The sequence below is a fragment of the Haemaphysalis longicornis genome, unplaced genomic scaffold (genome assembly GCF_048455015.1).
Source record: "Haemaphysalis longicornis isolate Haplotype H1 unplaced genomic scaffold, Haemaphysalis longicornis Haplotype H1 scaffold_12, whole genome shotgun sequence".
NCBI lineage: Eukaryota > Metazoa > Arthropoda > Arachnida > Ixodida > Ixodidae > Haemaphysalis > Haemaphysalis longicornis.
The window spans coordinates 98,678,177-98,702,571 of NW_027526225.1; the positions used below are offsets into that span (position 1 = coordinate 98,678,177).

Below are 24,395 nucleotides of genomic sequence, written 5' to 3' on the forward strand. Positions count from 1 at the left end.
AAAGCATCCGCCATGTCTACAAAGCCGTGTTTACAGCGCCATCAAGCAGGCATACTGGGTAGTTCACGACGCCGCCACTACGCTTTTTCTGGCACTACAGGCAAAGCTAGACCTTTGCTTCTCTAAAATCCTCCCTGTTCTGTGATGTCAGTCCTTCGAGGTGCTAATGTTGCTCCTTTGCAGAGGTGGGCTGTTGCTTCTGACGAGAAGGCTACGGCAAGAATTGCAGACTTATGTAGTACGCTGGAATGGATTCGTGTGAGGCCCTCGGGCTGTAAAGCCGCTGCTTCTCAAGCACAACCTCTTGTTTACAGCCATGAAGCCGCAGTGAGAGTTGAAGATGCTTATGTAATGTACTAAAATGTATTCATGCAAGGCCTTCAGACTGTGAAGTTGGTGCTTCTCATGTACACACCAGTGTAATTTTTGTATAGGACCCACACCTCCGCCATCATTTTTGCCAGCTCTCCCAGTATTGGCGTTTTCAATGTGCGTGCATAGCCTGGACAGCTTTCATGGTGCGGAAAACACTACTCGAACACCGTGCCATGAAACAATTTTCTTTATGTTGTGCGACGGCTTATGAAGATATGGCATCACTTTAACCTTGTTTTCATCGGGCCTCTGCACTTTGGTTTTGCCTTTTAAACTTAATATAGAGGCAGACTGCAACTGCCTTAAGCAATGGTGTCAGAAAACCCTCTGCAGTTAACCTATGAGCCTGGCGGTCAGTGTATTCCTGGATTGCGTGGACACAATTTTTCTGCAGCACAGTGCAGAAACGTAATGTGGCTATGTCTCATTAGCGACGGCTCAGAGGTACTGCACTCGCCTCACAGGGGGGAAGTCCTGGGTTCGAATTCGTGCACCGCCGGGCACCCACTGGTTTCTTTAATGGGTACAGATGTCCCTGGTCGAGTGCGGACCTTTGAAAGGATAACTCACGCCTGGAAAGCTGCATTTACCCTTGTGAGGAGTTTATGACCTTTGTCAATCTGGTGGGGCCCCGGCCTTCTACAACACTGCATTGCCGAAGGGTGGAAGAGTCTGGCGGCATGTCCTACCACAGGCGGTTACCGAGTAGAGTGTCCAGCGTAGCTGTGGAAGTCGCCATGCGCATTCGTGTGCCTTGGTGGTGCCGGGCACCTCTTGAGAAAATAGGTGGAAGCCCGGCACTCGGCCCTTGTTACCACAAGAAGATGCTCCTGGCGTGTGACTACAACGCTTGAAAAGTTGACCCAGCTTGTACAGAAAATCACCTCTATGGAATGAGGTGGCTGGAGAGCGCAATTTTTTTTTTGGTTTGTGCCCCCACACGATAGATAAAATCAATATAAGAAAACGGGATTGCAAGCACACATCCTCACTTCAAAAATTGCAATGGGACAAAAAATCTACGCAAATTGTAGCAAAACTGGAAAGCGGCAATAAAGTACACAAGTAGTTTACTGAAACACTGGCACTGTGACCAATTACTGAAATTTTAGAAATTGAAGCTGAGCTGGTGGTAGATAGCGGCATTGCAGTTGTAGAGAATAAGTGGAAAATGTTTTGTCAATGGCACCTGCATGATTTCGGTGACACAGGTTTTGGGACTTACATTCTCAGATGCAGGCTATAATTTATATTTTAAGCACCTGCAATGCAATCTACTAGGGAATGGTGCTATGAGATGCCCCATACCCTACACTGTACCAACAAAGTGACGTGACTATGGTATCTGAACCACTGTTAACTAGTACGGACAATAAACAAAACCGTTCGCAAATGACAGTCAATAGGTGCAGTTTACGTATAACGCTCTCTTTATCTACTTTTGCTGCTAACCTTCCAATTTTGACACATACGCGTTCTTGGGAAATCAAAATTTCGAGAAACGTGAGTACGGACCCTGTAAAAATGGTCCCAACATCAGATGCTCACAGTATTATTCCTGCGATTATATCACCGATTGTTAGCTGGCTGAGAAAAAAATCGTGCAATGTACTTTCCGCCCTTACATTTCAGAAATACAATACTACAATTTTTTTGGAGGCTGTATTTTTGTTCGTGAACTTGACTAAAAACTGCACGTGGATTGACTAAAAATAGTTACTACAGGTGCAGGATGCGCTCTTTATCAAGCGTAGAAAATGTGACGGGGATTTCGATAAAGCCCTTGCTTAGCGTTCCGTCCAGACGGAACGCCAAACAGCGTGCCCGGCTCACAACTCGCAGTGAGGGCAGTCTGTGGGCATTTTTACCCAACCGCTTCCGCTCACTGTTCATTAGTGAATACCATTATTAATTACATCCATAATTACAGCTTCGGCGACGGGCCTCGGGGCAAGCATCCGCACTGAAATTTTCCATGTGAAAAGCTTGGCATGCTGCTGAAAAACAATGCGATCACAACCATTGTCACTCGAGAATGTAAACACAAGCAGCGCGCCATCGCCTCCTGTATGATCTCGCCCACCCGCTGTTCATTTTTTTTATAACTGCTGCTACCACTAGAAGGCGCTCGTGGCGCATCCCACTTTCGTTAATGCGTGAAACGTTTCGATGCAAATGCTTACACGCGCAGCAATATTTTTACTTTTTATGGTCATCCTTATAACTACTTAATGCATAAACGGCTTCTGCGTATTTGTTTTTTTTTTATTTTTGTGTGACGTCACCGAAAGTTTTGCCACTACAGCGTTTTGGAGACGGAAACACGCAGCTTAAACACTGTTCAGCTCGTATCTCGTTAATTATAATCTTCGTAATCCGTTTCAAAGCGACTTTCTGAATCCGCAAAATATATTCATGATAGTGCAACCTTAGCAGCAAACCACTGAGTACATGAAACTAGCACGAGACCTTCACATTGTGTGCTTTGGAAGCATCATGGTTACGGGATGGCATAAATGTCTTACTGCTTGCTATGCGCCTTTAGCGAGAGAAAAGTGAAAGAAAAAAAAACTTCGTGGATAGTTGGCCTAGCAACTTGATCTGATAGGGCAGCCGCCACTTACGACGTTCAGGCTTAGTTCGTGATACCAAATGGAAACTTAAAAGGGCTCGCGAATCATGCGTTCTTTATATAGGCACCTCTCCGCAACATTTTTGAACCACCCGCCGTGTCTTCACTGTCTATTCGTCAGTGATGATGATAACGATGACGACGATGATGATTGGTGGTAAAGGCACGTGCGTCGTGCCAAACTCGCTCGTGCGAAGTTTCGCTGACTTCGTGTCCGTGTGGTGTTCCCCCACTTAACAGGTATCTTTACCGGGCAGATCTAGCAACCTCACCCTTGTGCCACTTCTGCCATGAAATTGAATCGGATGAGCATTTCTTCCTTTTTTGCCGCCGATTCTCGCATCACCGGAGAAGACTGCTGGAGGCTCCCCTGCGGCGTCTTGGAATGCCACTAACTTTGCCAGTGCTTTTGTCGTTTGGAGGCACACAGCTAGGTCACTGCCATGGGGATGTCTGTCAAGCCATTCATTCCTTCATTTCAGAGACAGCTCGTCTGCCTTGTTAAAATGATTCTGATCAGGCTCTCTCACTCCTCTTTCTTCTTCTATTTCTGTCTTCAACCTATAGTCTAAATTCTTTCTTCGACTGCACCTTTTTGCCTATCTGGTTTTTTAGTTAAAAAATACACTCTTCTTGGCCAATCCCCCTGAGTGGGTATGCGCCACTTTATGGGCCACCACCACCACCACCCGCTGCGACAGCTATGTCTTCATTAGCATTTTTTTCTTCCTGGCAGTCCTGTTCTATCCAAATATTTCTTTTTCTTCTCTCAGTATTTTTCTCGTACTTCACTTTTTTTTTCTTTCTCTAAAATAAACCGGGTCACAGCCTAATCATTACAGGCAACTTCTTGGCCAATCCCCCGCGTGGGTACGCGTCATGACTTCAGTATCCAACCAACCAACCAACCAACCAACCAACCAACCAACCAACCAACCAACCAACCAAGCCCGCCAGTAGGAACGCGTTCGTCGGAGTGGCCGGTCACGCTCGAGCTGCCTCCTGCTCTATTGCTTGGGCAAACCAGTCTTCAGTGATCACTTGCGGACTTCCCAGGCTCCCACCTTCTTCCATCCAGGTAGGCCTGCCTACCGCACCCACTCCCTGGGCGCCGCGATGTGCTTTCCGCCTCGCCTTCGGGCTGGCCACCTTCCCGTTTCTCGGCGTTTGAGCCCGGCGCTGCGCGTTCGAACGTTCGGCTGGGCTGACGTGGCATACCGGGCCCCGCGCCCGGTCCTGCATGGGCGATCGGGTTATTTCGTCCACCAGCACGCCTGCTCAGCGGCTCCCGTGCTGCGCTCAAATAAATGTGTTTTTTTTTATTTTTGTTTTTTTAAATGTTTCTGGTTCTCACGCGCGATTCTTTGATTCTCGTCGGTGTTTCGCGCTCGGGCCAACGGTTATCGCCCTGGTTACTGATCAAGCGCTGTTTTCTTTGCGCCGCTTTTGTCGCAGCCTCTCCGCTGAGGCGGCCGTGCTTGTCGCCGACAGCTCGCCGACCGCCACGATGCCCGTGGAGGATGACGGCGGCGCCTGGACAGGCGGCGGGGCGCCGGGGCCTCAAGGCCCCCCTGGGCCTGAAGGGCCCGCTGGACCACCCGGGCCTCAAGGCCCCCCTGGGCCTCAGGGGCCCCCTGGGCCTCAAGGCCCACCGGGACCACCCGGGCCTCAAGGCCCCCCTGGGCCTCAAGGCCACCCTGGGCCTCAGGGGCCCCCCTGGGCCTCAAGACCCACCTGGAGCACCCGGGCCCCAAGGTCCACCTGGGCCTCCCGGCCACCCTGGCCCGGCATCCTGATATGCGTGCCGCTGACCACGGCGACGTGTTTTAAATAAACCAGGCAAACAGCATCCGCTCTCGTTTCTTGCCGTGTGTCGTGCGTTCGTCCGCACAGCAGCTGCTAACGTTCTCCTTCAGAGCCAGTTCTCACAACTTAATAGCATTCGATTACTATGACCCGATTACTATGGCCGGGCTAGGTGCATAAAACATCAATTGTTTGCGAACTAGTGCACCAAATAAAAGCCTAAAGCGCCGTATTCCGTCGACAATTCTACCATGCTTACTGCTGCTAAACCTTTTCCAATCCAATCCAATCACGGTGGTTATGGCGGCTCCGGCGCGCCAGCTGTGCGCCGTGAGACGTCACTGCTCCTCGCGCATGCGCAGCACGGCTCTCGAAGAGCCACGCGAATCTGCTCAACCTCGGCCAGTGTAGCTCACGCTACAAAAGCTGAGCGTCCTAACGCGCTTCATCTCCTTCTGAAGTGGGCAAACATGGGGCAATCCCGCCTGTATTCGCGGGTTCTTTTATTTTGCTCATTCAGGTGACCAATCCCCTCATGTTAGCATGCTCATTGGCAAGGGCGAAACGACTAGACTTATTTGCCAATCATCATCATCATCACCTTCTTCTTCTTCTTCTTCTTCTTCTTCTTCTTCTTCTTCTTCTTCTTCTTCTTCTTCTTCTTCTTCTTCTTCTTCTTCAGCCTAGTCAGGTCCACTGCAGGACGAATGCCTCTCCCACTGACCTCCAACTGCCCCTGTCCTGCCCTGTCATGGAGGTCGTGTCAGGTCCCGCGCCAACTTCGGGACCGACACGCCCGACAGGCGCCATCGTATGAAGAGTAAACGACGCCACGGATGCCAAGACGACGTTACTTTCCCTGTCTGAGTTTGCAAGAGAATCAGGCTTAGCCAGAAGGGTTTAAAGCCTGGAGGAGCCCTGCACCCCCTCCCAAACAACACGCTCCTTTCTTGGGCCACTGACTACCCCTTTGCGCAATAAATATTCATACACACATTTTTTATTTCCTTGCACTGTTTCCCTGGTTGAGCGCCCTCTTCCTGGTCAATCTCCCTTAGTTGGTATGAGCCTCATCAGAACAGATTTCAGAACCTCATCAAAACAGATTTCACACTTCTGACGCTCGCTTAATTTTGTCACTGAGACACGCAACGAAACGGCAAGCTAACGCTGCACCATGTATTCGTAACGGCGACGCAAACGAGCACGGTTTAATGAAAGTGCACGCATAGTGCGCAGGTACGCAAAAGAGCGGCGCACCGCAGCAGGCGAGCCAGCGGTCCGCCGGACTCGCTGGCTTTTTAAAGCGCGATCATCGCCGATTGCGTCCCTCTTATTTTGTGATCGACTGTTTTTGAAAAGTCCTTGTAACCTAGAGTATTAATTTAAACTGGAAGTTTCACTTCAAATGGTCAGTGAACCTGCGAGTGGGAGAGCGCCGTCACCGTCCCGGCACTTTTTCCCCTAATGCCAAGTTTATCGCCGGAAGAGACCGGACTCGTCGGGGATGGGCTGGTGACCATGTCGCAAAACAATCGGGAACATCGAGCTCATTTTGCTTCTGTCGACACAGGATCCTATGGCCCCCGCGCAGCTTTGTACTACCCGGAAGTACTGCCCGGAAGCCGCTTGCGCAGCGCCCCCTGGGCAGCGCAGCAGGCCTATATACGTCTACAGTTCAAGGAAGGGAGAGGAGGAACCATGGGTGTGTAAGAATAACCTAGGTATTTTTTTTGTTTAAGGTGCTTCGCAATGAGTTTCCGTGTTTCTCTTTTTTGGCCGCTAGTCTTGTTAATACTAACACCACTAGGTTTGCTTTTAAGCACAATTTCATTTTACCGAGAGTAAAAACTAACTACGGCAAACAGACAGCGCACTTCTCGGCTATTTGTCTATGGAATTCTATGCCACCCGCCATTAGGTCTTCTAACACATTCCACAAATTCAAAAAAGAATTAAAGTGCTACCTGATGTCCCTGCCTCAGACGTAACCAAGATTGTTCCTGATGCTTTGTTTTTCAGTGTTTTTCTTTTCTAAATTGATTGTGTATAGTTATTGCTACCATGTAATTTACTTATTGACTCTGCCTTACATCATTCTTGTACACATCCCTCTTTTCATTTGCTGCTATTATTCAGTGTATTTTAAGTTATTCTTGGCAGGAGGTCCCACTACAGTCTTTGACCTTGGGACCTCCTTCTGTATATAACCCCCATGTATCATTTGGAGATATTAATAAATTGATTGATTGATTGATTGATTGATTGATTGATTGATTGATTGATTGATTGATTGATTGATTGATTGATTGATTGATTGAATGTTTTTGCTACGTTGCTCTTTATTCTTATCCTTGCCACTGTGCGTGCATTTTTCATACTGTCGCATTTGTGCCATTTTTGCACGCCTCTAGTTCTCCCGACGAAATCCCTCAGCAATGCTTTGGGTGTTGAGAGTACAAGTAAGAAAAAAAAGTCAGCAACCGCTATCGCATCGCTGTATTTGTTTGAAAAAGAACCAACGACGAAAGGTAGACGACATAGAGGGCCTTCAACACAGTCCTGTCATCATCATCATAATCATCATCATCATCATCATCATCGCCTGGATGTGCGCCCACCCATGGAAGGCAAGGAAGATTACTGTTAGTGCCCATCGCAATCAGTCGGCGTAAATGATGTACGGTATAAACCCCCTTTATAAAGAAATTTCTTATTCGGTCTCTCTATTCCCTCGAAGCATATTTCGCTCCCCGCTTAGGTGCACGAAGAGAAAATCATCACCGCTTTTAAGAAAGTCCCGCCTAGAACAAAGTTTCTGCCCTTAAGACTGCAGTATATAACGGGGTTCACTCTACGCACAGCAGCTCTTCAACTCCTCCGGTGCGGTATTTGAGACAGTATCTGTCACGAAATCGAGGTTCAAACACTGCGAAAAAATTGTTACCGCCGCTTGCTTAATACGTTCCGAGCAAGCGGTATTTCAGGACGTGGCGAATCGAACATAAAAGCCCTAAAATTAGCCAGTAAAGCAGCAACTCTTACGCAATTATTCATTAAAAATGGATCTCACCTTGATAACTCCGGCTGGCCAAAGAGCTTACCAGACTGCATAAAAAGCACTTGAACCTTCGCGCATTTCATCATTCCGGCTGTTTCTTCTGGATGCCTAACTTTGAATTGCGCCAGCGGCTCCCGTTTCAAAGTTGCACTGTACTCACCTTTGACGCATGAGCTGTTGTTGTAAGCGGTGTGTTCGAGAAAGCATAAATTTAACGTCAACCTTCTGGAACGCTCCAACGGCTTGAAATGTACGGGGGCTCTACTGTAGCGAAAAAAATAATAAATTAGTGGTCTGTCAATTTATTTCAAGCACACCAACAGTTACTGAGGTAATTTAATTTGTGGAGCAGTTTTAAACGCTCCCCTTGCTTTGTTTAGGTCTCTGTATTTTTCCCTGATATGATAAAATACTGCTACAAATACCAGGTAGTAACAAAATGCGAAACTAATTTTTTCATGCTTCTCCGGCAGATTGCTTGGGCACAAAAAATACATAAACATTGCAGTTATTTTCTATGAAGCAACATCGTTGCTAGTTACACTACTATCGAGAAGCAATGTCATAGATTGGAAAAATATCGCGAATGGTATCGGACGTGTGAATTTATCAACGCACTGTTACCGAAGCTAGTTATAAGTGACTATAGTCAGTCAGGCCATTTAAAATATCTGAATTATGGATGTTCTTGAACAAGCAGAGATAGGGCCATCTTAAATTACATAACCAAGATATTGATGTCAATTATTCAAAATTTCAAATGATGTAGCATATCTTCAAAAACTGTTTTTCTTTAAAATACTGCGGTTATTGTTGTTGTTTAAGCGTTACCTCGTACGCAATCAGCATCTGCTGCTCATTAACTTGCGAAAGGGAATAAAGTTGCATCATACATGATGGGTGACGCCTTTCTTACCGTAAGTTGCTGAATAATGTGTCCATCAAGAATACTGGAACGTGCAAGACAAAGCATTTCACAGCTCAATAACGCGGGGACGATCTCACCCTCCACCAACAGCCCCCTCCTCCATTTCAGCCACAGGGCACGGGAGAACAGAGCGCCGATATCGAAAATCACGTTTGCGTGTTTGAGCGAGTGCAAGCAAGAACACGTACTTTGTTGCATTATGCCCTGCTCTCGTTGGCGCTGCATGAGCGACCGATGTTAGTTTCTGTAAACACATCTTGGGGTCCAAATGGAGGGAACTATTCCATGCGAATGACAAAACCATTGTTTCGTCTAAATAGGGAAAAGGGGGAGTGGAGTCGTTGTTGCTGTCTGGTTGGAAGCATTTGAGTCTCAAGGGAGGAGGGTAAGGTGCGGAGTAAACATTACTCTGCGGCATGGCAAGACAATCAAGCGGAGGGACCATATCAATGTTCCGAATGTGCATGGGGCAAAACAAAATGCATCAATCATTTTTGTTTTAGTCCTTGCAACTGCATCTTACCGGAGGCTAGAGGCCTCAACTTCGCGGGTGCATACGAGCCACCGTGTTTAGAAGACGACAACGCGGTAATAAAGCGCGAATAGCACCACGATAGCACGAACGACGCAGCAGGAACTGAGCCCTGTAACCTCGGCGTCTTGCATCGAGATCGGACGACAGGAACAAGAACTGCGATGTTGCATTCGTTGCGCTAATACGGCTGACCACTAACGAGACGAGGCTTACGAGGCCAACGAAGCTAGAAAAAACATGGAGGAAGCATAAAAAACAAAAACGAAACAGCCGGAACCGTAAAAAAAACTGATTATTATGCCAATGGGTTTCACAAGAAGTTCCATTTCTGGTTCCGTTTACACGGTGACGCGGAAATTTTAGTTCCGATTACCGAGAGTTTTTTTTACGTTATCTGAATACAAAACCAAAACTTACAGGCTACTGTTCCGTTTAAGCGGCAATTCCGTTAAAGCGATTTCCGTTTATGGGGATTTACTGCACTTATCTGTTAATAAATATACATAATAATAAATACAGTCGAACACGGATATATCGAACACGGGTATATCGAATTATTGTCTATATCGAACTCATAAATTATCCCCTTGAAAATTCTGTGTAAAAGTATAGGAATTCGTACTTTTATATCGAACCGTATTTTTCCCGAGATTGGGTATATCGAACGCCGCGCGAGCTGGAAGGTGCTCTTCGGCGGTCGCTGCACCCCCGATTGAGGTTGAGGAGGATGTGGAGGAATGCGCGGGCATGGCGAAGACTGGTTCGCGGAACTAATCCCCCCTACCGGAACGAATTTGCGCTTGCCCAGTCGGGCCCCGCTACCGGCCGCCGTAGCGTTAGCGGACGGAGCCCGATATGCTAAATCTCTCTAGGCACACAAGCCCGAACGCTCAGAAAATGTGACAGTGCGAGGTAGGGATGCCCCGACTGCGCACGTCCTTTTTTTTTCGGCTGCGTACGTTCCCGGCTTGCCGAAAAAGAGTTTTTTTTTTTTCTCTCTCTCTGGGTCTGTCTTCCGCCGATGTCGTCTCGGGAAAGGGAAGAGGGAACGAAGGCGCTGACGGCATCCTCCTTCTTTTGCATTTTGCTGCTGTTGCTGCTGTTTGGCGAGTTGTCCCGCACCTTTCGGAGATCACTGTTTCTCTCGGAGATGACCATCGCGAGCGCTTTGTTGGAGTCCGTTCAGAGAGCCTTGGAATTGTTACCTTCGAAGTTCTTGTGGTACGTGCGCGCTGTTCTTTTGCTTGCGTGTTGTGCATGGCGTGCGAAGGCGCAGCGTACTGCTGGAATTTTCTAGTTGTGCAGCCTCGAGACGATCGAGACCAGCGTCTTTAATTTCATTTCCAAGACGAAGAAGCAGGCCAAGATCAGCGATTTTTTTTTTTTCACAGAAATAAAGCGTCCTGTTGCGTCGTGAGTGCGGAATTAGTTGGCATTCTTGAATGCGACAATCGGTAAGTGATCGTCCGCCATAGGTGAGGTCTCAGAGCCCATATTTTTATATCGAATTTTTCATATATCGAACTATTTCGCGATCCCCTCGGAGTTCGATATATCCGTGTTCGACTGTATCTCAATAATAATAATATTTGATTGATTGTTTGATTGGCTGATGGATTGGTTGATTCCTTATCGAAACAAGCAAAATGCCATTGTAACGGCCCCTCCGCGTGGAAGGCTGCAGCCTTATTCTTGGATACCTTGGCATTTGCTGGATGTCATCAGCCTCGACACCAGGGTGAACCCGTCCGCTGCTCGATATAAGTGTTGGGGAGGAGAGTATGGGCTGGTGCGGAGTTTTCGTAGTTTTGTACATTTCTTCTCCCGTGAGTCGCCAGTGTGGGTGTGGCAACTTGCAACATTCATGCCTGTATTGTGCCAGGGTGTCTTGATCCTTCGTTTACTCCAAATAATGTTCTTGCTTTTGAAAAAAAAAAGAAACATTTTCATACACTTTTAGCACGAAAATATGACGGCAGCCACTTTTTGGGTCGCTACGTGTATTGGCAAGCTGAATATTGTTTTATAAGGCTCTTTGTTTACGAGCGCAGAGTACAGCGACGGAAGTGTTGAGACGCTTCGCACTTACCAAGCACACTCACTCTCCCCCGTAGTTACGCGGATACTTTTAAAACCCATTAACAGTAGCAACAGCAGCCATCCACGCGCTCAAAACCAAATCGAATTCTTCTTGACCAATCCCTCTTGTCCGGTATGCGCCATTCTCGCGGGTGTTATAATCATCATCATAGTCATCATTGCAGAAGGAGAACTCTCTTCAGCTGTGTCACTGTCTGCCCTTTAGAAAATGTCCATGTCCAGAGCAAAACAGGAAACAAAGGAAACAAATGCGTCAACTAACAGCAGCAAATCCACGACCACCAAAGACCTGACGGAGTCCACCCCTGTCCCCAGTTCATCGCCATGCCCCACTGATACCGCGGTAAGGATCGGTCCTTGTATGTTAATCTACCACTCCCCGTTCGCGACCGCTTGGCAACTCGGGGTGATCAGCCGGATGTTTTAGCGCGCAGCACTTTGGAGCCCGGTTCAGGTATAAGGGTTTGGCGGCGGCGGTGGCGGAAAAGGCAAAGGCGGTGTCCGCGCAACCGAGCGAGCGAACGAGACACCTCAGGGAGAAAGAAAACGGAGCAGCAGCCGCTGGCGATAGTGTGAGGGGGAGGGCGGCATGCGCTGCATGGCGTCATCTCCCAGCGTGTCGCCACGGTCCAGTATGTCTCACTGCCTCCTCCTTACACTTTTTGCCATGCTTCACGGTCAAAAGTCATTGGAGCCGGAACACAAAAGCAAGAAGCATGGGGAACTGGCTGGCAGTTCTTCAATCAAGAAGCAACTGGGCTTCACTGCAAATTTTGCAGTGCGCAGCCAGAAGTGGCGAAGACCGGAGATGCCGAGCGGAACCCCGCTAGCAGGCGACGCTCGCTTTCCTAGCGCAACTCGCAACCGCAGCGCCGCGGTGGCGAGAGTCGCGGCCGGCCGCCTTCTCTCCACGGCCGCGGCGGGGAGATACGGAACTGAAACTAAAGCGTGGCAAACTGTTCGCATGGCGACGCAGTGAAACATCCCCCTCGCGAGGGGCACGATCAGATGCAGAGCATTTCCGGGGGCGCACGACGTTAAGTAGTTTGCGTTACGTTAATGTTGTTGCACTTGTGGCAACTGCTGACGAGAGAGCGCTCGTCAGCAGTAAAATTGGCAGCCTCGGCGCACGTTGAGTCCGAGAGAGGGGAGAGAGTGTCCTTGAAACGTGCCTGGGCGCGTTATCGAATGTTGATCGCGCCGATAGCGAAACGTCTGAGCCGGGCATGTCGAGGCGGGCGATGCGGACAACTACGGACGCCAAGAACGGGTGACATCGTGAGTTAAAGAAATGCTCCGCATTTAAAAGCGCCCTCCACCTCACACTTTCACCAAGCGCTGCTCCTCATTTTGTGACTCATCCGAACCACGTGACATTTGCGCGGGAGTTTCAAACACGGTTCGCCACAACGTGCTTGGCGGCGGCGACGCGCTACAAGATAACGGCAGAGCGGCCCACGCGGCCGTGCGTGCGCGGATCTCGACGATCACTTCCTGAGGCGTAGCAGATATGTGCGATGACTGAGAAGGCTAGAGTTCGCGCTGCGCACAAATCTCGCATTAGGGAGTATAAAAATCGTCAGTGTTTTGTTTCTAATTTCGCCCTTGTTCTTTAAACAAGCCTGGTATGCTGGGCGGGTATAACAGAGGTGACATTTTTTGCTTCCCTGCTAGCGGCCAGAAATACGTTGCTGGGGCGCACGCACATATGGGTACGATATGATACCACACTGCACTCCCTAGCCAACGTCTGCTTTTGTAAGCTTCGGTATTACCAGGCAGGACGTTTCTTTCACTGCTTGGGCATTGTGTGACGGCAGGGCAGCAGCTTCAAAACTTTCCGCAACAAGAAAGCTGATGATGACTGTAGGGTTTAGCGCGCCGACGCAACGCAGGCGATGAGGCAATGAGGGCGCTTTTCACTAACGGAGCACAGTGTTAATAGAGAGTTTTAGTATAGCGGAAATGACCACTTTAGCGCGCCCATAGCGTTAGCGGGCACGCTAACCGTAGCATAACGAGGCGCTATCCGTTCGCGATTGCGGCCCGCAAAACGTTAACGCTACAGCTAAAACGCTATACTAAAACTCCCTAATGGCGCGACGATAGGGCGCTATTACCCAGCGTTCCCCGTGCTCACCCCGGCGGGCGCGTCGGCGGGACCCTTCCGTCGGCTTTGTCGTCTGCTTTAGCGACGGTGTTGGGCCTGTTTTGGCGCAGCTTCGCGTCCATAGCGCGCTTACTTCGCGCGGCTTGATTAACTTGTTCGACAGCACGTCCTGGGTAACCGTGACTCGACGGAATTAAGCGGTCGTACGGCAAAGATACGTTAAAGGCTAGTTTTTACGGCGGGAAAACAAAATGTAGAGACCACTTACAGACATCTGGCCGCTAGAGAAACGCCACGTATACTGCGCACTGTTTGTCACAAATGGGACCGAGCTTTCTAAATTGCTGAATACCAAGTCGGCTGTGTTTTAACAGGTATAGCAAACGACGAATGGAGCAACTGGTTCTGATAAATAGCGATTATAAAAGTTCCGTAAGCTTTCTCAGAATTCTCAAAATTACGAAACTATTTAGGTTAAATTTGTATAAATAGGAATCACTACGCTCACATGCCGGATTGTTTCGGTGTATGCGTTTGTGTCGCGCGGTGGTGTAGCCCCGAGCTAGCACATCAGGATGGCTAGGTTCCGCTGTCTCACCCTTCGAAAGACGCTCCTCTCCGTTTTCTTTCTCCCGACTCACGGCAGGGCTACATTGGCGGCGTCCGCCGCTGTAGCCCGGCCGTGACCCACGCTGACGCAGAGTTCGGGACGGCTCCCCCGCGAGTCCCAGGTAACGGCTGGCAGAATCGCTGGTTTCACTCTTTCTAGAGTCACGTGTGTGAATTCAAGTGACGTCGCATGTGGAATGGTTGTGGGAGTCGTTCACAGCTTTGCTTTCCAACCACCTTCACAGCGTGGATTTGAGCCATTTTTTTTTCTTTTACCCTCCATCAGAAAAGCGGCCGCCGGGGCCGGTAATCAAAAACCCGCGTCCTTGTGCTCAGAAGTACAACGCCACTGATCAACCGCGGCGGGCGGTGACACGAAAGCGAGCATTTGAAGCAGGCTTGTAGAAAAAAATAAGAAAAAAAATCATCGTCTATGATATTATTATGCGCGGAAGTGCCATTAGCATTGTATGCTGGCTGCGGGTATGTAACGGGGCCCTACTTTACCACTGCAGGTAATAAACCCTAGGTCCCTTAGTCAAGCGGTCGTAGCAAAGAACTGGTACCACACGAGAGCTACTGCGTCGGTACGAGCAGTACATGCATGGTGGCATTTCGATGCACGATGACGCTGGGTGCGCGGATCGTTTCATCGAGAACTCCTGTACACCATACCCGAAACTAACCTGTCCGTGTTTCTGTGAATGCATTAATCTAATAGGCCACAGGGCGAACTTTCGAAATTGAAATGAAAACATAGGGTGATCAGTGGGAACTGTGCGAGAAAGTCAGCGCCAGCAGAGATTTCCTGGTTATGATAGGCTTGTGCTGGGCTGCATTTCCTTACCCACACCACCACGTCCCTTAGCTCTCCTCTCTCACTTTCTCAAACTTCTCGCCCCCCACGCAATCCATCCAGATGAACTGAATCTTGTGGTTCTTACTCACCGCGCGCAGGGCCACAACCCCGAAAGCGGCCTCAAAAATCAATCAATCAATCAATCAATCAATCAATCAATCAATCAATCAATCAATCAATCAATCAATCAATCAATCAATCAATCAATCAATCAATCAATCAATCAATCAATCATTCAATCAATCAATCAAACTAGCTGCGCACATGGCTTGGCGCAAAGTGACAGACAGGTACAGATGCGGCAAGGTGAGTGAAGTTTCAAATAGTCCAATCGCATTGAACCACATTTCAATGCGAGCGAGTGATTGATTACTCGTTCTCAATCTGTCGTTGTACACATAGAAGAACAAGAGAAAGAGCAAAGCATCACGCGCTGAACACGTGACCGGCATACATGCGTGGTTGCGTTATGAACAATTTTGAATATAATTAGGCTCACTACGTCTATCCCGGTTGCCACCAGTGAATGCGTCTGTCTGACCACAGCAGCTGTTACGACAAAGCCTTCTTCACACATTTTGGCTTACGTGCAATGAGGAGTTACTGAAAATCACGGATAAATAATATTCTGCTCCGCTGATGCCATACTGCCGCGTTGTTCTGTTGCAGAAACGAGTGGCCGAAGAAGAGAAGCAGGAAAATGGCAATCTGGCCTCACGGGCAGATCCGGAACCGTTGGCGCCCGCGGTAAGCATACACGCTGGCATGGTCGACATATAGCGCAGGCGGAGTTGCTGCACAGGAACGATTTAGAAACAGTGTCACTAAGGCTCGCTGATGTTTAGAGTCACATCCCTAAAAGCGATTCCTCGTTTACAGATGTATTATCAAACCTGCCCAGGTTTTCAAGCGAAGCTTGTACTGGCGACTCGGGTCGCCGTTGGTAATGCTGTTAGCGTCGTTCGCCAAAACTCCCCCACCTCCACCCTCCCCCCTAACTTGCTTTTCACCCGCCGATGACGGCCAAATCACGCCATACTCCCGGCCAATCACAGGCGCTCCCTCCCTCAGGAGAAAAAAAAAGGGTGGTTAGCTCGCTCGGCGCGCAACATTTATTCCCAGTTCAAGGCCAACTGCGGAATGGGTAAACCGCGCTTGGTTTTCTGCGCCGAAGAGCAGGCAGCCCTCAAAGAACAAAAACGGGAGAGGACCCGTGAACATGGGCGTGCTGAGCGAGCTACAACGACGGGCCGCTGAAGGGATTCGGCAAGCAGGTTTCCGGCATTTAATGTGACAAGGATTTCAAGAGGGATTGGTTTGCGGTTTCGCAGTGTAGGCCAAGCTTCGCGTGCAACCCTTTTTCCCGTAGGGGAGTGGTTGGATTTTTTTTCAATACCTCCACAGCAAGTGCCTTTTCGGGCACGGTACGAGCCCCAAACATATACTTGGTTATGTTAACAGTGCAAGCGAAGCTTTGTTAAACCGTTTGACTGCAAACGTGAAATAAGTCTTTGAATACGTAGCCCAGTCACGAGGAAATGTTTAGGGACAACGACGTTGACATTTCGAGAACATTTATCGCCGCATGACACCGTATACTCGGTTACAACTCAAGAACGGCATCACCTCATGTAGTGTATCACTCCGCCAAAGCGCCTGACCCGTGACGTCGGTGCGCGCGCGTTTTGAAAGGGGTTTGCTATGAATGCGTGATATTGCCGCGAACCATACATTGGGTTTGTTTATTTGTGTTTTGCTTTTACCGCCCGGCTGCGCCGGTCTGTGTTATCTCTGCGCCAAGGGAAGCGCGTGCTTTATTCTTTCTTTCCGTGCCGCATGTGTTATCTGTCGTGATAGGGAGAGCATTCCGATCTAACGTGAACAGCCCAGAATAATCTTCTTGGATCTACTATGTTCTCGATGTGAATCGACGTTTCGAGAACCACGCGCGCCGAAAGATAAAAAGCCTGCAGTGCGGACGCCGGAGCATTCGATTCGACGACACTCGCCTGTGCAAGTCACTTTGTTGACCGCTGCTTCACGCCTCTGTATTCTTTTCAGTTGTTAGGGGAGCACAAGTTCGCTCCAATAAACGTGTTTCTCATTCAAGACAACTGCATCGTTCTTGTCTTCGCGACATCTGGTGGAGGTGCTGGGTACTTAGTCTTTATGCCCTCTACGACATCTCGAAGCCGCCAAGCCAGTCCAACCAGAGAAAGCCCCCGACTGCAAGGATTGCTACCCGAGTTCGGTCTTCTGCCAGAAGGGCCCAAGAGAAGGAACGCTGCAACCAACACCATGGTGCAAGAAACAACGTCGCCAATCATCCTGCAGCAGCCCCGAGAACCGCCATCGTTCCGGGGAGCCCCCGCTGAAGACCCCGAAGAATGGTTGGAGAAGCTGGAGCGCGTCCGCATCTTCAACAGGTGGGACGACCAAGAAACTTTCCGGCATGTCTTCTTTTACTTAGAAGATGCTGCTCGAACTTGGTTCGAGAACCATGAGAGCTCTTTGACCGACTGGACTCAATTCAAAAGGGAGTTCCTTAAGACTTTCACTACCGTGGTGAGAAAAGAGCGAGCTGCGCTTTTGCTTGAAGCTCGAACGCAGCACCCCAACGAAGGAGTCGTGATTTTCGTTGAGGACATGAAGCGACTTTTTCGTCGTGCGGACCCTGAAATGACCGAGGAAAAGAAGTTCAGGTTTCTAATGCGAGGAGTGAAGCAAGAGCTTTTTGCTTGTCTAGTCCGTAACCCTCCGAAGACAGTGGCGGAATTCGCGTATGAGGCGGCCGCGATGGAGAAGACGCTAGAAATACGAACGAGGCAGTACGACCGCCCTGTCAACGCGCTGTTCTCGGAGACCATCGGTGCCGCAAATGGAAGCTCCGATACATTGCGAGAGACCATCCGAGCAGTGGTCAGGGAGGAGCTTCGGAAGCTTTTTCCAACGACGCCGCAACCTCAAGTGGCTTCCCTGACCGACGTAATCCGAGAAGAAGTCCAAAACGCACTGGGAACTTCTACGCCATCGGAAGCACCCCGCGAACCACAAGCCATGACCTACTCCTCGGCTGTTCGTCAACCCCGCCCTGCTCCAACCCGTCGTCAAGAGGCCGAGCCATACCGCCGTCCAATGCCGCCCGCCCGACGCCTTGTAGACCAATACCAGACGCCAAGGAAGACCGACGTGTGGCGAACGCCCGATAATCGCCCGCTGTGCTACCACTGCGGAGAGGCCGACCACATCTACCGTCGCTGTCCCTACAAGAGGCTCGGTTTGCGAGGGTTCTCGGTCGACGCCCCACGCCCCCGATACGGCCAGCGCCCTGCTGAGATCGAAGAATAACTCTCCAACACCAATCCCACATTTTGGTTACGAATTTCACCGAGGAGTACCAGCATTTAAACAAGGGCGCGGCAATTGCATTCCTCGAAGAAGCGCAAGAAGCAAGTGACGTGATCGCGGTTGCCGACTTTGAACGCACACCCGTAGAAACCTTCAAGCTCCCGCAGCCTTTCGACGTGAATCCGGCGCTACCGCAAGAACAACGGAACAAGTTATTGGCTTTGCTGCGTCGCTATAGCGAATGTTTTTCGTCGAGCGCAAAACTACGTCAGACCCCTCTAGCGAAGCACCGAATAATAACCGAAGATGGAGCCCGACCCACCCGACAGTCACCGTACCGCGTCTCTTCACACGAACGGGAAGCCATCCGGACTCAAGTCGACGACATGCTCAACGACGACATTATACAGCCATCGAAAAGTCCGTGGGCTGCGCCGGTCGTACTCGTGAAGAAAAAGGACGGCACTTTAAGGTTCTGCGTTGACTACCGGCGACTGAACAAAATCACGAAAAAGGACGTGTACCCCCTCCCCCGAATCGACGACGCCCTCGACCACCTCTGCCACGCGAAGTACTTCTCATCGATGGACCTGAAGACCGGCTACTGGCAAATTGAAGTGGACGAGAGAGACCGAGAGAAGACTGCATTTATAACCCCAGACAGCCTATACGAGTTCAAGGTGATGCCGTTTGGGCTGTGCACAGCACCAGCGACGTTTCAAAGAGTCATGGACACTGTGCTAGCTGGCCTTAAGTGGCACACCTGCCTCGTATACCTCGACGACGTAGTGGTATTCGCCCGGACTTTCGACGAACACCTTGCAAGGTTGGAGTCTGTACTCGAGGCCATTCGTACGTCGGGGTTGACGCTGAAGCCTGAAAAGTGCCGTTTCGCATACGCGGAACTCAAGTTCTTGGGCCACGTCGTCAACGCCGCGGGAGTCCTACCTGACCCGGCAAAAACTTCAGCCATTGCGAACTTCCCAAGGCCGAAAGACAAGAAGGGCGTGCGAAGATTTCTCGGGCTGTGCGCATACTACCGGCGCTTCGTCGCAAACTTCGCACGCATTGCAGAGCCACTCACGCGCGTGACGAAAGATAGCACCCCTTTCAGCTGGGAGAACGACCAAGAAAAAGCATTCTGCGAGCTGCAAAAACGCCTGCAAAGACCGCCCGTGCTCGCTCATTTCGACGAAAATGCCGAAACGGAAATGCACACGGACGCCAGTGATATAGGCTTGGGTGCCGTCCTTGTCCAAAAGCAAAGCGGCTGCGAAAGGGTAATCGCCTATGCCAGCCGTGGTCTGTCGAAGGAGGAGAAAAACTATTCTGCCTCTGAGAAAGAGTGCCTGGCTATTATATGGGCGATTTCAAAATTTCGCCCATACGTGTATGGAAGGCCATTCAAGGTTGTAACAGACCACCATGCGCTGTGTTGGCTCGCCAATTTGAAGGACCCCTCTGGCCGTCTTGGGCGGTGGAGCTTGCGTCTGCAGGAGTTCGACGTTAGAGTCGTTTATAAATCCGGCAGGAAACACTCCGACGCCGACTGCCTGTCCCGCGCCCCCGTCGACCCACCACCACAAGACGCTGACGAAGACAGCGCGTTCTTCGGGATCGTGACGGAGAGCAACCTAGCCGCCCAGCAGCGTGCCGACCCCGACTTACGCGTCATAATCGAGTACCTCGAGGGATGCAACGTTGCCGTTCCTAGGACCTTCAAACGCAGCTTAGCAGCATTCAGCCTGAGAAACTCCGTCCTCGTGAAGAAGAATTTCAGCCCCGGAACAAGAGCGAATTACCTTCTCGTCATCCCCGCGAACCTTCGTGACGAAATTTTGGAAGCGTGCCACGACGACCCGTCTTCCGGACATCTCGGCACAGCGCGCACTATTGGAAAAATCAAGGCGAGGTACTACTGGCCCGGCCTTACCTCTGACGTCACCCACTACGTCCGGAGCTGCCGTGACTGCCAGCGACGAAAAAAGCCGCCGACAAGACCCGCCGGACTTCTGCAACCGATCGCCGTCCCATCGAGACCATTTCAACAGATTGGAATGGACCTTTTAGGCCCGTTCCCTACGTCACGATCACAGAACAAGTGGATTGTCGTAGCGACAGACTACATGACGCGCTACGCAGAGACCGCCGCTCTTCCGAGGGGGACTGCACAAGAAGTGGCAAAGTTCTTTATAAGCCAAGTTGTGCTGCGACATGGAGCCCCGGAAGTCCTAATCACCGACCGCGGAACGGCATTTACTGCGGAGCTGATGCAAGGAGTATTACGCTACAGCAACACGGATCACCGAAGAACGACGGCGTGCCACCCTCAAACGAACGGACTTACAGAACGTCTGAACAAGACAATCGCACATATGCTTTCAATGTACGTTGACGTTGAACATAAGACTTGGGACGAAGTGCTCCCGTATGTCACGTTTGCGTACAACACGGCTATCCAGGAGACGACGCAGCTGACGCCGTTCGAGCTTGTCTACGGTAGAAGGCCAACTACGATGCTCGACGCCATGCTTCCGCACGTAGAAGACGACGACCTCAACGCCGACGTCCACGGATATCTTCAACGTGCGGAGGAGGCCCGCCAGCTCGCTCGAGTTCGTATAACGGACCAGCAGCTGGTGGATGCGGGCCGCTACAACCTCCGACGCCGAGACGCCGAGTACCAACCAGGGGATCGTGTGTGGGTTTGGACTCCCATCCGACGACGCGGACTCAGTGAGAAGCTCCTGCGACGGTATTTCGGACCCTACCAGATTCTACGACGTGTCGGCCAACTTACCTACGAGGTGATCCCCGATGGTGATTCCGGAACATCACGACGACGCACGCGGCCCGAAGTCGTTCACGTGGTTCGCTTAAAACCTTTCTACGGACGATAACAAATTTTATTTTTATTTTCGGACTGTCGCTTATGTTAGCATCGGGTCGATGAACTCTTAGAGGGGGGGTAATGCCGCGAACCATACATTGGGTTTGTTTATTTGTGCTTTGCTTTTACCGCCCGGCTGCGCCGGTCTGTGTTATCTCTGCGCCAAGGGAAGCGCGTGTTTTATTCTTTCTTTCCGTGCCGCATGCGTTATCTGTCGTGATAGGGAGAGCATTCCGATCTAACGTGAACAGCCCAGAATAATCTTCTTGGATCTACTATGTTCTCGATGTGAATCGACGTTTCGAGAACCACGCGCGCCGAAAGATAAAAAGCCTGCAGTGCGGACGCCGGAGCATTCGATTCGATGACACTCGCCTGTGCAATTCACTTTGTTGACCGCTGCTTCACGCCTCTGTATTCTTTTCAGTTGTTAGGGGAGCACAAGTTCGCTCCAATAAACGTGTTTCTCATTCAAGACAACTGCATCGTTCTTGTCTTCGCGACAATATCGTCTGCCTTGTCTCACGCAGTTTGTTTGTCGTCACTGGAGTCGTTTATAAGTAAATTAAGTCCAAAAAATCACGGGAACGGCTCACGCCATGTTCAAAATATTCCCAGTAACGCCCTACTTGCGCCGCGCGGAGAAACATCCGGCTACGGTGATAAGGCACAGCGGCAACTTCCGGTGCCGTTCTTAAGTTGTTACCGAGTATAGCAGCCAATGAGTTTCTGTTTCGGGTTATTTGGGACATAATCACTACCGCAGAAAAAAAGTTGGCGGACTCGCACAAAGACATTTGCGGAATCAGGTCTCCTCGTCGTCGGTGAATGTCTGCTGATGGGCGTACATACCGAGCTAAGTTTAAAGGGACCCTGCAACACAGCCGATAAATGCGTTCTGTCTCTGTTTTGCCCCTGGAAGCACTCCGAAAGCTGCATCGACTGCACAGGGCATCACTGCGTTATCGTCTGGTCTTACAAGATACGTCTTCCAGTGTATTATTTGCTGTGCGTTTTTTTTTTTCAGTGCTATCAAATGCGATTATTGCTGCAACTTAAAGCAAGCCTCAGACGACGAATAGCTTGAACGGCGTGGTTCGACCATGCAAACAAATCCACGACAGTGGGAGAGAAAAAAATTGTTTGATACAGTTTCTAAATTAAGTTTGGAGTGTAGCAGTAATTTTTGCCAGTGGTATTTCGAGAGCCCCCATGCTAATACTAGATGTGCTTGTTGAATGCGTTCCGAAAGAATTTAAGATTTAGAAAGAAAGTTGGAAAAAATGTTGCAGGGTCCCTTAAGACGGCAAGTGACCATTGTGGACAAGCCACGGAAGTACGGGATTTTGTCTGAGCTTTTGGGCAGCACACGCTGTTTGAAGCTCTCCATTATAGATTGAGAGAGAGAGAGAGAGAGAGAGAGAGAGAGAGAGAGAGAGAGAGAGAGAGAGAGAGAGAGAGAGAGAGAGAGAGAGAGAGAGAGAGAGAGAGAGAGAGAGAGACTTTTTTTATAGTGGTTCACCGAGGCACACTGAATAAAAGCGTCTTTCCTCGCACTTGCATGTCACGTCATTTCATCTAGGAGGAACCGCCGAAGGATAACAAAACGGGAGGTGTGGGGTCTCCGTCGAAAACAGCGTGTGAACCGCTGAAAGAGGTGGTAAGCGCTCACGCTTGTACCCTTGGTCTCAGCAGTACGCAGGCAAGCCGCTCAGAGGAGCAATACGGAAATGCGATCCGTGCGGGACATGGGTCTTGGGCGCGTTTCTTATAAGCTCTCATCTGGAGCGCAAACCATACTATCGTCGGTACTTCGGGCGATCAAATGTCTGCCCCTGGAAAGCGAGTTATGTCAAGTTCCGCAAAGCTCACACCCCGCACACACGAAATGCCGGGTAATGGGAACATCTGGAAATTTGTTCCTCTGCAGCGAATATGTGCACTCTAAGTAAGAAGGTATTACGTGGCATTGCTCAGAGAGGTGTTGTTAGAAAGGTGTTCGTGAAGGAAATTTTCATTCCATTCATGGGATGGGATGGGTAGGTGTTGTGACGAATTAGGGGTATACCGACTGGTATTCCGTTCGTGCGAAAAGCCTAACATTTATTGCGTGACCCATCGCTAGTCACTGCAGTGCATGGCAGCTCGGTAACGCAAATTTCTTTCGGGGCGGCCATACGGCGTCAGCCGCTTTCAAGCGCACCACAACATTGTCTCTTTACCCGTCAACACCCCTATGGAAGGTTGGAGGTCATAAATAATTTACAGTGTGGACGAGTGTGAACACTCCAGGCGCAAGAGTAAAAAAACAGCGAGAGAGACGGAACAAGAAGAGACATCACACAGAGCTGTTTGAATGCTCGTAGTTGTAAACCAAGTAGTCGAAATCACCATTTTAATAGTCAGGTGATGAAGGGTGGGAATAGGCAAAAGCGTATGCTGCAGCTCTCTGAGACAGCAATGAGGAGGCGACCGCGCCCTCCAACCTTCCATAGGGGTATTGACGCGGTCAATAACCCTGTGGATCGCAGTTTAAAAAGCAGTTTAAAAGGGTATACTCTTGGGCTTTGCTGGCGTGTAAGGGTTTTACAAACGACAAAACATTTAAAAGGTACTGTCCTTCGTTTTTTTTTTTTTGTTAAGGTGTAAGGGAGCCACTTATAGGCAGCAAAAAAACCCATTAAAGGTGTAGATAATTTTGCAGTGCAGGGGTGGCGGACATGGAGAAGTACTGCTCTTTACCTCCCTGCCTTTATTCACCCTTCCCTCCATCCTTGCAGGCAAGTGGCGTGGACACCCTGTCGCCAAGCCCCCACACCATGGATGACAGGCAGAAGCAGCAGTACTACCAATCAGTGCTCGTCCTTACAATGGTGGGCGTCCTGGCGGGGCTGCTGCTGAGCACGGTTCTTGCGCTGGCCTTCATGTCGCGACTGCAGGAACCGCTCAAGAAGGACACGGTGGGAACGCGCAGCTTGCGCCCTCTTCATCCTAAAGAGGCCGTGCAGACAAAATACGTTTATTTCATTCGAAAGATTTCGTGTTTCATAGTGCCCCCAGCGCTTGTCCGGAAGCAAACGATGCTTTATTCCCTGAGAGATTAATCAATTTAAGTTAAAATTTCGATTCTCCCGCCAAATCG

General features: G+C 49.9%; 1 protein-coding gene across 1 annotated transcript in view; it reads left to right on the forward strand.

The window, feature by feature from the left end:
* Window positions 1–4,527: 4,527 nt before the first annotated feature.
* LOC144161743 (endothelin-converting enzyme homolog) overlaps window positions 4,528–24,395 on the forward strand; it is a 49,798-nt gene continuing 29,930 nt past the window's right edge. Inside the window, exons 1-3 of the mRNA XM_077692350.1 lie at window positions 4,528–4,794; window positions 15,685–15,762; window positions 24,034–24,213. Of these exons, the coding sequence (XP_077548476.1) occupies window positions 4,528–4,794; window positions 15,685–15,762; window positions 24,034–24,213 (525 nt within the window). The remainder of the gene's footprint in view (window positions 4,795–15,684; window positions 15,763–24,033; window positions 24,214–24,395) is intronic.